This window comes from Denticeps clupeoides, chromosome 10, assembly GCF_900700375.1.
Source record: "Denticeps clupeoides chromosome 10, fDenClu1.1, whole genome shotgun sequence".
Classification (NCBI taxonomy): domain Eukaryota; kingdom Metazoa; phylum Chordata; class Actinopteri; order Clupeiformes; family Denticipitidae; genus Denticeps; species Denticeps clupeoides.
This window is the reverse complement of record NC_041716.1, coordinates 15,586,143-15,600,644: the sequence shown is the minus strand read 5'-3', so window position 1 is coordinate 15,600,644 and position 14,502 is coordinate 15,586,143. Positions and strand designations below refer to the sequence as shown.

The following is a 14,502-nucleotide window of genomic DNA, read 5'->3' as shown; positions in this document are numbered from 1 at the left end:
CATCTTAAATATTCTAGTCACAATTTGTTTAATGCGCATCACATAGCAGCTAAAATTGGTTCAATGTGGTGTCCCTCTACCTGCATCTGGTCCTGAGGAATCTCGAAGCTGAAAGACTCATTATAGTATGGATTGAGAGTATTCTTTTTCACTGTGGTCTTCTTTTTCTTCAGCCTCTTTCCATTCTGCAGAAGGTGAATCTTGACATATGGATCTGGAAATATAACATATATGAGTGTTATATCTGTCTTGTTTGCTCTTCATTATTTCGCAGGCCATCTGCAGGAAGATGTGAATGTAGATGTGCAATATTCATTGGGTACGATTGAGAAACTAAGAAAATACTAAAATATTCAGGCTTTGCCCTTGGAAAAAAAAAAAAGACCAAGGTCGCGTAATGTCATTCGGCAGCATTGCACCAGAATTGCATTCTTAGCAGGTGTGAAGCGGCAGCCCACCGGCAGATGGCAGCAGTGCTGCTGTTGTGTTGGTTGGTTGGGGGAGTGGGGGTTGTGTAGAGAGAATGAGAGGAAAAGACTGCAGCGTCAGCACGTGAGCACCATCATTTCTGCATGGCTAAGAGTCCAAAATAATTCAGTGACGTGTGCACTGCAGCAGTGCGTTTAAAGGCATCATGTACTCCAGATGGATAGATCGTTAGATAGATAGACAGATAGATAGATAGATAGAGAGATAGATAGATAGATAGATGTCAGGTTTTTTTACCTGAAAGGCCACCCACGTCCATTTTCTTCAGGTTCTTTGCTTCAAGGATGCAGACTGTGAGTTTGCCAGCCGTGGGCACGTAGCGCAAGGAAACACAGATATCTCCCAGCTTCTCAGGCTGTGGACATGGAGAAAGAAGACATATGCGCCATTGTCACAGAGACTCGCGGTGAAACGGCGTGCACCGAGCTTTAAAAGAATTGACACTTTTCCGTTCACCTCCTCCTTTTCGGCGCTGTCTAAATCCCTCCACTGCTCAATTGGTTGTGCCAGGTCGAGGGTGTTCATGGGGATCTTTATCTCACCGATGATGTCATGTTTGGAAAAGCGATCAAAGTCGTACACCGCCATGACTAATGTTTTCCCGCCCATTTCTTGGAAAGGGATCTAAAAAGCGAACAAATCATCTTAAACATCATTCAGTTATGTGTACGTGTTAAGGAGAACATCACGCAATTGTCATTAATTACCTTGAAGTTGAACGTCTCGTTGAAGACAGGGTTTAATGTTTTCTTGTGTACTTTGGTGTCAAACTTCTTCTTCTTGTCGGGCAAAATAAAAACTTTGACATATGGATCTGAAGTTCCCCCGCTGTCCATGGAAAGCAGGTCTGCTGCTTGTAGGATTCCAACTGTGAGCTGAGGGTGGTATTCATTTCAGAACAGATGGAGATATACTCGTTTTTACAGGCGTTGACATGTACATTTGGGATCAACACATTTTTATCCATCAATAAGTATACTAGTGTACTAGTAGATTGAGAAATGTTGGCAATTTGTGAACAAATTGCCAAACATCTAACTATTACTAACATTTTGTTACTTTAAAAAAACAACTTTACACCAGCATGAAGCAATTTTAAAACTTCCCTCCCCTCCAACGGACCCGCAAAAATATGAACACCACCAAAGGGTTAATGTCAAATGTAATTTCACAAAATGAAAGAGCAATGTACAGTTTCAATTCATTTAGTTGTGCTTCCTCGCATCACTGTGCAGTAGGCGTGTGCTTTGTCAACTAAAAACCAATAATTGACCTCACTGTCATACATACCTTGTTGTCTGAGAAGTCATAATCCAGGGAGAATTGTAATTTCCCTAGCTTTTCCTTCTCCTTTGGCTCTTCCTCTTTTTCCTCTGCAGTCATCCCAGTCTCCACATCGTCATCATCATCCTCATCATCATCCTGGTGTTTCTGTGGGATTCGTGTGAATAAAAAGGGAGTCCCAAGACACAAAGTGTTACAATCACCTATGCAATCAGGTTACCTACCTGAACTGACTCATGCTTACCTGCTACAAACAGCTGAAAAAAGCACATTTTAAAAAAAAAATGTGCATATTTTCAGCAATGACCTTAGTTGCAACATGACTTGATTTCACTTATCACTATGTGACACAGTTGTGAGAGAGATATGAGAGAGCAACTACACCTCTCTTTTTTATCAGCTTCTGTTTTACTGTAGTGTAAGTAACCTTAAGAAAAAAAATAATAAAGACTGGTAGAAGCGCCATTTGTTGGCAAAATAGCCCTCTGGTTTCATTTCACTCATTGGAACAATTGAATGCAAAATGTAAATAAGCATGTTTCAATTATCACTATATGAGCATGGTCATTAGACCCAGACTGAAATGTAATTAGGATTTAATCACTGGGATGATATTCTGATTAAAAATGACACAAACATTATTTTACGTGCACAAATGTGTGTAATGAACAACTGGGCTTGTTAGGCAGAAATTTGTGTAAACGTAACATAATATCATGAATGTCAGTTAATAATCAGAACATTAAATTAACTGATCATTAAAACATAAATGTTTCCTTACAGTAAATTTAAAAATGGAGCAAATGACCATATGTGATTTAATATATTTTTTATTCACCAAGGAAATGAGCAAGGACATGTCCTAATTTATAATAATTATTTAAATGCTACTTTGATTGCATTGGGTCTGATTGATTTAATTCAGGTGAATTCAGAACATAATTAGATTTTAGTGATGTGATTTAACAGTCATTATTGTATGTGTCTTTTTTTATATTGATACGGATCATGCCAAAGACAAAAAAAGTTGTTTTTCAACTATTAAATAAATCTAACTGCATGGAAATCCTTCTAATTCTGCTGCAGCAAGCACATTATTTTGGAAAACCTTGCCTTGCGTTCAGAGCATCATCCATAACCTGGCCAAAGCACCACTGCTGAACCTGTACTATGTTGGGAACAGGGACAACAAAACACCAAAAGCAGTACAGTCATGCACAAACCACACACACACAATCTCTCTATCTCACAGACACACACACACACTTAATCATTCAATGTATATTGCTTAATATTTGTGCATGCCAAGCCACAAAATGCAAAGCATTCAAACAGCTCAATAGCTAAAGAATGAAATGCAGTCGTCAAGTCTGTCTTATCCTCCACAAAGTACTGATGACTGCCAAAAGATAACCTGAAGAGGACGCACTTTTGGTATTGTCTATGTTTTGATTAGCATATAATTGTCATTCCGAAGAAAAGGTAACAATAATCCATGCTGCATGGGGAGATGTCACTACAAACCAATTTTAATTTCCTAATCGGGAGTGGGCGGACAAATGGTGTGGGAGAAATTACACCTTCATTTTGGCCGAAGTTTGGTAACTGACAATTAAGCAGCATGACTCCTCTGGTAGCATTCAAATGACAAAATAATTGAATAGAGATTCATACAGCTCAGGCCATGTTTCCTTCTTCCGTTCATATGGCTTGCAAGCACAATCCTTCCACTGACATAGCTACAGTGGCCAAAGGTTTTTAGAATGACACAAATACAGATTTTCACAAAGTTTGCTGCTTCCGTGTTTTTAGATCTTTTTGTCGTTGTTTCTGTGGGTCATTGAACTATAAATACAAGCATTATATAAGTTTCAAAGGCTTTTATTGACAATTACTTCAAGTTTATGCAAAGACTCAATATTTGCAGTGTTGGTCATTTTTTCAAGAACTATGAAATTCGCCCTGACATGCTGTCAATCAACGTCTGCACTAAATTTTCCACTGGATTAAGGTCTGGGGAGTTTCCTGGCCATGGACCCACAATTTCAATGTTTTGTTTCACAAGCCACTTTTGCCTTATGGCACGGTGCTCCATCATGCTGGAAAAGGCATTGGCCCACTCCCTTGGATAAGAAGCAGCCCCACACATGAATGGTCTCAGGATGCTTTACTGACAGGACTGATGGTGGCGCTGACCTTTTCTTCTCCGGATTCATCTTTCCAGATGCCCCAAACAATTGGAAAGGGGCTTCATCAGAGAAAATGACTTTAATCCAGTCTCAGCAGTCCAATCCGTGCACTTTTTGAAGAATATCAGTCTGTCCGTGATGTTTTTCTTGGAGAGAAGTGGCTTCTTTCCTGCCCTTCTTGACACCAGGCCATCCTCCAAAAGTCTTTGCCTCACTGTATGTGCAGATGCCCTCACACCTGCCTGCTGCCATTCCTGAGCAAACTCTGCACTGGTGGCACCCCGATCCCGCAGCTGAATCATCTTTAAGAGACGGTCCTTGCGCGTGCTGGACTTTCTTGTGCACAACACTTGAATCTCTCTCCTTGAATCTTTTTGATGATCTAATAAATGGTTGATTTAGGTGCAATCTTAATAGCAGTAATATCCTTGCCTGTGAAGCCCTTTTTATGCAACACAATGATGTCTGCACATGTTTCCTTGCATGGAACTGTGCAAGAACAATGATTTCAAGCATCACCCTCCTTTTAAAACATCCAGTCTGCTATTCTAACTTAATCAGCAAGACAGAATGATCTCGTGCTGCTAAACACTCTCACTTGTGTTAACAAGAGGAACACTGAAATGATCTCAGCAGGTCCTTTTGTGGCAGGGCTGACATGCAGCGGCAATGTTTTTTGTGGGGATTAATTTAATTTTCATGGCAAAGAAGGACTTTGCAATTCATTTGATCACTCTTCATAGCATTCTGGAGTATATGCAAATTGCCATAATAAATATGGAAGCAGCAAAAATTGTGAAAACCAGCATTTGTATCATTATCAAAACCTTTGGCACAACTGTACACTTTTGTACACTTTTGAAATCTTGAAGATTGAAACCAGTGTGAGTCCTGCACTTTCCACTCTTTAGGGGAATTTCTCTCACTCAGTGACAGGCATACCTAGCAAATTAATCATTCGTTAGAATCTTGAAGATGAGCCATGCATGAACATACAATGTAATGGCAAAATATTTGATTGAGGTACAGTGCCGGTCTTTTCCCTTACAGTATGAAACAACAACAGAGCCAAACAAGAAAGAATTATCAGAAAGGCTCGAAAAATGTCATATTTCAAAGTTCAAATTTCACCCCATCAATTTGCCTTTACAAATGAAGATGGACAGTGTCTAGAAGTAGTTCCCACTCAATGTGTCATTAAGGAAAGCTGATCTCAAGTCAGGTTGTGGTCATTCACTGGTACCTAATTGAAGGGCATGTGGTGGTTTTTGCCAAAACTACAGCCATCTTTACCCAGATAGATTATTATCATTATTATTATTTCATTACAGATCTTTAAGTTGAACAAATATGTCACAATAACTTACAGCTAAATTTGCTAAGAACATCATTTAAAATTGGTGAATGGGTAAAGTTCAATTACCGAATGGCAAAATACCAACTTCGCCCTTTAAACATGCATGTTAGTGAATATTGGTGTGTTGCATCTGTGCACAAGTTCTAAACAGCTGTATGACTTTTCAGATTCAAAACAATTGGCATTTCCACTCTCAAGACCTCATGGTTAAATTCTAGACATCTCTGGGATTCCCAAGACATAGCAGTTTTGTGTGGCATATCGCATTGGTGGGATGGGAAGCAGCTCCCCTTCAGCTCTCCAAGCACCCACAGCAACTAAAGCTTGCAAGACTAAGGAAAAGCTGTAGCATTCATTCCCAAGATCACCCCCTCCAGCCCACCACTTCCCCGGTCTGCGCTTACACCAAGCGTCCAGAGAGGGGCGCTGCGAGCTGTTCAGACCTACCGTTGGCAGAGAGATCCCCCACAGTCAAGATACACGGTGCACATACAAGACAAAAAGCAGGAAGGATGGAGGAGAGCAAAGAGAGAGGAAGAGATTGAACTCACAGGAGACACCAACGGACGAATCACAACAAAAGCAGTCAACTTCAAAGTAGGGGCATGCGATGAGAAATGACACAAGCTTCCACATACCGTGGTATGGTATTGGTTTTCACCGTAAACATGAAATAAATTCTGTCCATTGGAATCATTTGAAAGATCGAATTGATATTTGGTGATAAGCAGCTGGTGTCATTTTTCACTCACAGGCCATTAAGCACAAGAACTTAACAAAACCAGAAGAGTCACTGAAATATAAATGATAAGAACACAGTCAGTGGAATGGGAGAAAGGAAAACCCTGTGGCTTGGTTCCTTTGCACAACTGTGACAAACATATCGCATAGGTCTAAACAAGAGTAACAGCAACCTGAGGATATGCTTGACTTAGGTCATTAAATGGTCGTGACCTATGTAGAATAACATAGAAGCAAGAAAAGACAACGTCTGGCCTTATGCAGCTGCTGCCTAAAATGTAACATCTATTTAAGGTAACGTCTGACACAAGTTTGAGCATCAAGTCCTTCATAGACGAGTCAAAGTGGATTGAACACTAGACCCTACCTCACCACCTTTCATGTTCTTCATGCCCATGTCACCCTTCCCTTTCTTCCCCTTCTTCCCCTTCTTCTTCTTACAGCAGCATTTTTTCACGATGCAAAAACAACAAGTAAGGATGAGGAGGACGGCTACTATGGCAATGGCAATGATGGCCCATGAAGGCACTGAAAGGTAAAAAAAGGAAAAAAAAAACATTTTCAATTAAATGAAATGTAACCCAGAGCCGTTTGCATTTCAAGTTAACTAGCCTTTCACCCAGCCCTGGACCATTTAATGTCAGACAAACAAATTATGAGGCTTCTGCTCTAGGGTTTTAATTTAATCTTCTTGTTAAAGGTTTTGAAGGCTTTATGTTTGGGGCATCCAAACATTTACCAGAGTCCAATCAGTGTTTGAAGGCATTAAAAGGGCAGCAAATAGGTCTATATTGAAATTTTACGTCACAGTGCCCTCATATAGCTCATTCTGGCGCTCATTCACTAATGTATGGTGAAAGGTATCCTCTGGATTTATATATAGAACTGTACAAAGGTATTTAGCGCCAATACAATCTACTGAAAACAAAACCGCTGTTGCTGTAACATAACACACATCACAAACCTTGATCAAATATAAATTTAACTAAACAGGTTATTGCCAAATTTTATTTCACTTTCATTAAACAATGGCATTATTGTTGTTCATATTATTGTTCTCCATCTGTAAACCTTTGCTGGGTGTAGATCAACCCCCAGATCCTATAGCGCATATCTAGATAGTTCTAGATGAGGTCTCCTCCTAATGTACATTTTACTCAGATTTAAAAATAATTAAAGACAGAGTTCTGGGTGACAAAAATAATGACACACCCAACAAAAAGTGTAGTCGCTGATCTTCAAGCCAAAGAAAATCAATATGACACCTCTAGCATTACACTGACGAACAAGCCCCATGCTTGGCGCACACTGATGTGCTTAGCACCACAAATTGTGACAAATGCATCATCCAAACAGGACTCGGCTTCAAAAATCAAACATGACTTGGACACCCCTTTGTTGAGTGTTTTTAAAACATTTTAGTGCTGCTGTGCTCACGTGGAATCTTGTCAATTTCATTGAGGAACTTGCTCTTGAGCTCATCAAAGACGTCGTTCTTGTTCGCTCCGTCGGTGGAGTTGTCATTTGCAGAGATTGGAGCCACCGTCAGCGAGTTAGCACCAGTAGGCTCTGGCGCTATCATGGCCTCTGGCTTTTTACTTAACACTTTGAACTTCATTGTCGAGCCTGAAGAGTGTTGTCACTGCTGGGGAAAAAGGAAGGAAATCATTGAAGAGCAATCGTATTTTACGTTGTGGCACAAGAGCATCTCTGTTAGTTGAAATGCTTTTATGTTCTGAAAACATTCTAATGAAATATTTGGACCACAATTCCTCCCAGTGTTGAACTTCACAATGCTCGTGGTGAAGTCCTTGGGATGAAAGGAAAGGAATTTTGTTTTTGTGCAGTACACTCCAGCCCCCACCCATGACCTTGAATGGGACAAGGTGACACTGAAAACGTAATGCAGTTGCTTTTATCCAAAGAAATACAAACCCTAGAACATTCTGTTCTTTTTACCCCAAATATTAGTGTACATTGAGAAATATCATAAAGCACAGACAAGCATGAATCTATTTGCTGTTTTTTCTGGAACTAGCTGATGCAGGTTACAGGACTTGGCATGGGAGATCATGGCCTAGAATTATACACCTGAATGATATGGAATAAAATAAAAGTTAAGGCCAGCATGGTCCAGCTCAACAGAATTTCATCCAGCTCTGAAATACTTAGCTTGAAATTCTGATGGGTATAAGGGTAGTTAAAAACATAAATCTGACATAAGTAACAAAAACATAAAACCAAGACAACGTATTTTTATGAATTCTTAGTTATGGTGATTTGTGGCACAACATTTCGTGCCTCTGGCCCAGCTCCATCTGGATAGTTTGCTGCCAAATGGTGTAAAACTGTGAATTGAATTGAACCATCTGTCTTTGATCTTTTGAAAAGGCATAGACATTTGAATGAACAAATAAGCCTAAAAAACATACTAATATCTCCCAATTGCAGACATCGCTAATCTTTTCTTGAGCTTGATTTTGCTGGACCCATGAGAACTGAAATAAGTTTCTGTTTTTGACTGAGAACATTTTTGTCAAACTCTTCCAACAAATGCGTAATTAAAAATGTAGCCAGTCATGTGAAACAGATCGCAGCCAAATCAGAAAAATGCCTTTCTACATATTCAGCAGAGCAATGAAGAAGAAGAGTCACTGGAGCACAAACTAGACTTTAAAACATTGAAGAACCCCCTAAGCCAATACATAATCGCATTAATGATTTGCCTTGAGTCCATAATGTTCCTCTCAGTCAACTCCCAACAGTCCACACATCTTCTTTTTTTTTAGCAGGAAAAGTTGTTTATACAAAATATAGCCTCTGTAAATCTATGAAGTGGCGTCTTCTACACTGCATAGCATGACCGCAAGCCTCTAAATGAAACCATCGATTTTTGCAGTGAAATGAATGCAGCGCCGGCCGTGTCAACGTCTGGAGCAAGTGAGGTGTTCTGAGGTGTCTAAGGTCAACAGATTTCATGCTGATTTAACTGATTTGATTGGTCTGCTTTTCTTGCTTAGAACACGAATTGACACAACAACTTTCAGGACTTCAATAACATGTTAAATATTTAATGTTTAAGAAATTAATCGCTGAAAACCATTATGGTACAAAATCATAATAAGATTATGACTTATTATAGACGATGGATAAATATTGATTTATAAAGGGAGGATGCTCCTGCAAGGACCTTGTAAGATATTAATCAATACCTTTTATTTTTGTAGAAATAATAGTAAGACACTCTAGATTATGCTTGTACTTAAATGGAGGGCAAATAACCTTTTTACTAAATCCATTACTCAATTTTCACAGCCATATTTTTAAACGTACATAAATTGGCTGAATCATAAGTGGCTGAATCACCTTATCATCCATAGCTTCTGGGCTGAGTTGCCCAATTTATGTCAAAAATGCTTTAGAACATAGAACATGTAAATATCATGACATGAATCTTTGACTTTTTAGAAACTGTAAACTGCCCAAGTTATTCCAAGGTACATGCAGCTTCTTCTCTATATGTCACATAAGAAATGAGTGAAACTAATACTGAACCCAACATATGAAAAATTAAATGACAGATGGACATATGCAGCCCCACCCTTCAAAAGAAAGCACAAGAAAGCAACAAAAGCTCATGACATTTTGATGGAATTGGTTGAAAATTTAAGTTCACTTCATTGCATTCAACTATAAAGACAAATCAACTAAAAGACACAGAACATTAAAATAAGAAAAATATCGTTCCCAGGTCCCACATAAAGTGACTAACAGCTGACATGAGGTGTGTCTACAGTAAAAATATTCAAAGTGCAGCTGTGCTGCAAACAATTCATATCTATTTATGTATGTACACTGCTATACATTTTCAACACGAGCTCAGAGCCACAAGGCCACAGGAAAAAAAAAAACATTGCCCATGACACTTCCATTAGCATCAGCTTAACTCCTGCTCTCACTCTTCCTCCATATTTCAATTGAATTAATGTGTCGGGGTGCATTTCCCTGCATCCGAAGCAATGAAACGAAAGGGAGGGAAACTGAAATTTGATCCAACTGGTACAGTCTGTGCATCTATGCTGTCCTTTCTAACTGATCTAAGATCAGTCTGTGTTAATGCAACGCATTCATTTTTCTGGCTATTATTAGGTGAATGCAACTAACAAACAATTTTGGAGAGAAACAAATAATATAATTCCCTGTAATGTATGTTTGCATTCTTTCTTGTGCCTATAGTCTGTATAACCACAGTCCCCACATATTTTCATGAATCCAATTTCAATATGAGTTCACACTTCATGCTCACCCTGTTCCTGAAAGCTAGCATTCTTCCTTGGTTTCACTTCCCCCTTAATTACAGGCATCCGTTTTTAAAAAATGCATTTGTATGGCAGTTCTGATGTAATCCCCTTCCGTTCTGTGTACATACATCACTCCTCAAAGGAACAATAGTCTCTGTCTGTGCACGCATGAGGTGGCTTTCATTTACTGTTCCACAAGCCTGTAGAGAGTAGTAAAAATACGAATAAAAACTAGATATAGCCTTGCAAAAATGACCAACATTTGGGTCTTTTCACTGCCTACATGCACTAATGCTCTTCAGGCTTTACATTTTTAAACACATAAAGAGACATCATTATTTAGGTTAACGTTGGATTTTTCATTAATTGTTTTACGATTGTCTGCATCCTAAAATAGCACTTCTTCTCTTGCATGGTTTCACTTGGTAAGTATGAGATGCCTGAATAATGGAGAAATATGTTTAATAAAAAAAAACATTGAATTGCATGCAGATGCTAGGCCTCACACTAGGTCCTCACAGCTCCGAAGCTGTTGGTACTTGTCACCCGTGGGGCAAACAGAACAGCTGTCAGCGGCCAGATCGCTGGACACACTCCAGGAAAACAGTGTCCAAGTGTGGAAGGACAGACTACTATGCCATCAGAGATCCCTGACCTGCGTGCCAAGGCCAAATGTCCTGTGCCCGCTCAGAAATACAAGTTCCCGTGGCACCGTGCACGCAGATGCCGAAGGCCCCGAAGCTTTTGTCTCCTCAGGTAGTCCCAGAAGATTAATTTATCACGATGCTGCAATTGGCCCTGCAAAATCACCTCCATGGCTTCAAGCATGCAACTCAATACAAATACATTATAAGGCCACCGCATTTTATAACAGGAGAATGACTGAATTAATATTTTTCTGAGTGAGCAACTAGCACAGCCATGCACGGTTACTGTACACTTCGGATTGGGACAGAAGATGAAATGTCAGGACATGATTTAAATCTTCATCCATACCCATCATGCAGCTTAAGTTTAACGATTGTCCTCAGCAGCCAGTTTTCCAGAAAGCATCACGGCACACACCCTTACCACAGAAAAGGCTCTGGGCTCCCCCATTCACCACAAACAGGCATTTAGTGTTGGTCTCAGCTCCGGCTCTGTGTTTTCTGATTGCTCTCCCATCAACATGAGAAACTGCAGTCCTTACCCCTCTTACTTCGCTGCACTGCCGCAGGACTCCTCTCACATGTACACACACACACACACACACACACACTCCCCTCCCCTTCCTTTCTTTCCCCTCCCCTCCTCTGCTGCCTGCTTTATCTCTCCTTTTCACTCTCTCATGGAGTGGTCCTCCCCTTCTCTCTTTCTCCCTCTGTCTCTCTTCCCTTCTCTCATCCTTTACCCCGTCCCTCCACTCGTTTACTTACTCAGGCTCCTGATTAGGGATGCTGCTCACACGGTCTAGAATGCGGTATTCCAACCGACTCCAGCACTGGGCAATCTGAGCAGATCAATGTGTAGGACTGGCACACCCACCCCACCCCCACAGTACATCAGCCTGAACGTCCTGGAGGGGGCCGTCGTTCAGTTTTACTGCTCACCCGGGTGTTGGGGGTGGGGTGGTGGGGACGGTCTGGCTAAATTTTTTAAAAGTGAGCGTTGTGCAGCGAGGTTGTGCGTCTGGAGACGGGGGAGAGGGATGGAGCGAGAACCTGACTCCCCCCTCTCCTGGAAAAAGAGAGCGAGACGGGGGCTTGGGGGGAGGGGCAGCGAGCTGCACACACTGCAGTGGGAGAGGCAGTGCAGCGGACTGAGGAAGAAGGTAGAGTGCTTGGAGGGATTCTTCAGCTTTCTTAAGACGTTTGCCTGAGTGTGTTACGTAAACAGCAGGCTGTCCGGTTTCTTTTCCACCCCGCGCCATGGCAAAATGTATTAGAACGTTTCAGCAACATTGGTGATCAGAAACATTATAGGCCGATACCATGGCAAATGTGAGTGTGACAGATGTCATGACTGTTACACCATGAGCTTAAGTAGTACAGCTACAAAGAAATACAGAAAAATAATCTATCAATATTATCCCGAAATGGTCTCATTTTTCACCACCCGGCTCTTAGCGGAACTGCCTCCTCAAGAGGTAGCTGAAGATTAAATCAATAAATTCTCAATGATTATGGGCCAGAGGGAATATGTAGCCATTTGCAGATTGTTGATTGATTTTGTTTTTTACTGTTTGTTTGGAAGGTGCGTGTAAGTAAAATACTAATGATGATCATGATAACAATAATAATGGTAATACTGAAGGATAATGTCTGATGGCTGAGATTACTACTACAGAGTAGAGGTTTCAGTAACAAATAATAATGAGAAATAATCAATAGGAATGTATAGAAAATAATACACTTCAACACCTGTGGGTTCACGATTACATTCACTAATGTTTTAAAATAATTCATTGTAACAGCCACACAAATTGGAAAATTATATAAAAAAAAACGAAAAAGAGATAATTGAATGGCTGGATCTTGAGGTCCCTTTGAATTCAGCATTGTAGCAGAATTGTAACTCCTAAACTATATCAAAGCCTATGAACTGAGAATTGATAGATTTCAGGAGCCTACAGATTACTCTACTACTGTCTGAGTTGCTGCATGCATTGATAAAACCAGGCAAATCAATGGGTTGCGGGTTCAAGGTAGCGTCTCCCCAGAATTCTCCCTGGGCACCTGTCATAGCTGCTCACTGCTCACCAAGGGTCTATGTGCTGTGCTTTGCTGCATGTCACAATGACAAAAACAATCACTTTCACTCATGAACAATACTGTCATGGAAACACAGCCCTATTGATCATGATGACTGTGATTTTATATCTGTCTAATCATTAGGTTAATTTGCATCAACATTCCTTTGTAACTAGGTAAGAATTTGGAATTTAACTTGTGGAGGTTTCATGATGAATTTATTAAGGCACTGGTAGCCATTTAAAAAGGTACAGGATTTGTACTGCTATAGAATATACATTTTGGAAAAGGATGTGATTGATCCTGTTATCAAAACACCTAAATTTTCAGTTACATCAGTTCCTGCTGCAACATAAATGTGTTTCTTTTCCTTTCCGCTCCCTCCTGGTGGATTAAAGCTTTGTTTTATCATATAAATTATTAGCCAGTTACATTCAGCAGTTTCAAAGAATTACAAATCACAATGACTTAAATGAATCAGATTCACAAAGGCCTGCAAGCCAGACACATTTCCACAAGACTATATTTCTATAGACTCATAATATTTTATTTCAAAGACAGGTTTGGTCTAAAAATTAATGATGTCTGAGTGGGGGGCTAAAAAATATCTTTTAATATATTAAGTCTACAGAATACAAGCATATTGTCCTCAATTTAATATTTGACTATTTGATTTTGACAATAGCAGTATGAATACATAGACTGATCAGTGTGAATTTGAGATAGGTCTTCCCATCTATCCAGTTTCTAGCACACTGATTGTAGTGGTGGTTGTTGTCACCCCATACTTTTCCCACCCTGCCCATTTATGTAAATTTGTAGCAATAATATACATATTTTATGTTTATTTTATTATATGCTTAATTTACATTTACATATATCACATTTGGCAGACACCCTTATCCAGAGTGACTTACAAAGTTCCTTCATGTTACAATTAATGAAGTAATCAGTTCTGGTTCACTAGGACTCAATACAATCATTTTATTAACTGTGTTCTAGTTTTTCTTACATAAATCAGACTACAAGAAAGTTACCAGAAAGTTAGTCTAAGTATTCTTTAAATTGGAAGGTCTTAAGGTGCCATTTGAAAATACTCAGTGACTGTGCTGTTCTCACTTAGAGGCAAGGTAGACCTACAAGAAGAGAGTTACAGTAATAGAGTCGAGAGATATCTGTCTGATATTGTAGAGAACGAATGTACATGAGCAGGAAAGATTGGTGAAGATTGAGAAGAAAAGCTGGTTGTCTATAGTTCCGAGGTTGCATGCAGTTGCAGAAGGAGAGATCAGTTGTTCAGGTATATAGCAAGCTCCTGATGTGGTTAAGAATCTGCAGGAATGAATATCAGTTCGGTTTCTGTGGGATTGAGTTTTAGATGATGAGTTGCCATCCAAGATTTTGGAAGCGGC

The 14,502-nt window shown here is 39.8% G+C and overlaps 1 protein-coding gene across 8 annotated transcripts in view; it reads right to left on the bottom strand.

Moving 5' to 3' along the window:
* The window catches only part of LOC114797698 (synaptotagmin-2-like), a 30,901-nt gene that overhangs the window by 4,577 nt on the left and 11,822 nt on the right, over window positions 1–14,502 (bottom strand). Inside the window, exons 1-8 of one of the 8 annotated variants that reach the window (XM_028992699.1) lie at window positions 11,777–11,918; window positions 7,498–7,705; window positions 6,428–6,588; window positions 1,780–1,920; window positions 1,197–1,364; window positions 946–1,113; window positions 727–844; window positions 81–214 (exon numbers count right to left, since the gene is read on the bottom strand). In XM_028992699.1, the coding sequence (XP_028848532.1) occupies window positions 81–214; window positions 727–844; window positions 946–1,113; window positions 1,197–1,364; window positions 1,780–1,920; window positions 6,428–6,588; window positions 7,498–7,678 (1,071 nt within the window). In that variant the 5' untranslated portion in view covers window positions 7,679–7,705; window positions 11,777–11,918. Of the gene's footprint in view, window positions 1–80; window positions 215–726; window positions 845–945; window positions 1,114–1,196; window positions 1,365–1,779; window positions 1,921–6,427; window positions 6,589–7,497; window positions 7,706–11,432; window positions 11,625–11,776; window positions 11,919–14,502 lie in introns of those variants that run through there. The other 7 variants (XM_028992703.1, XM_028992701.1, XM_028992696.1 and 4 more) reach the window with 7 other exon arrangements.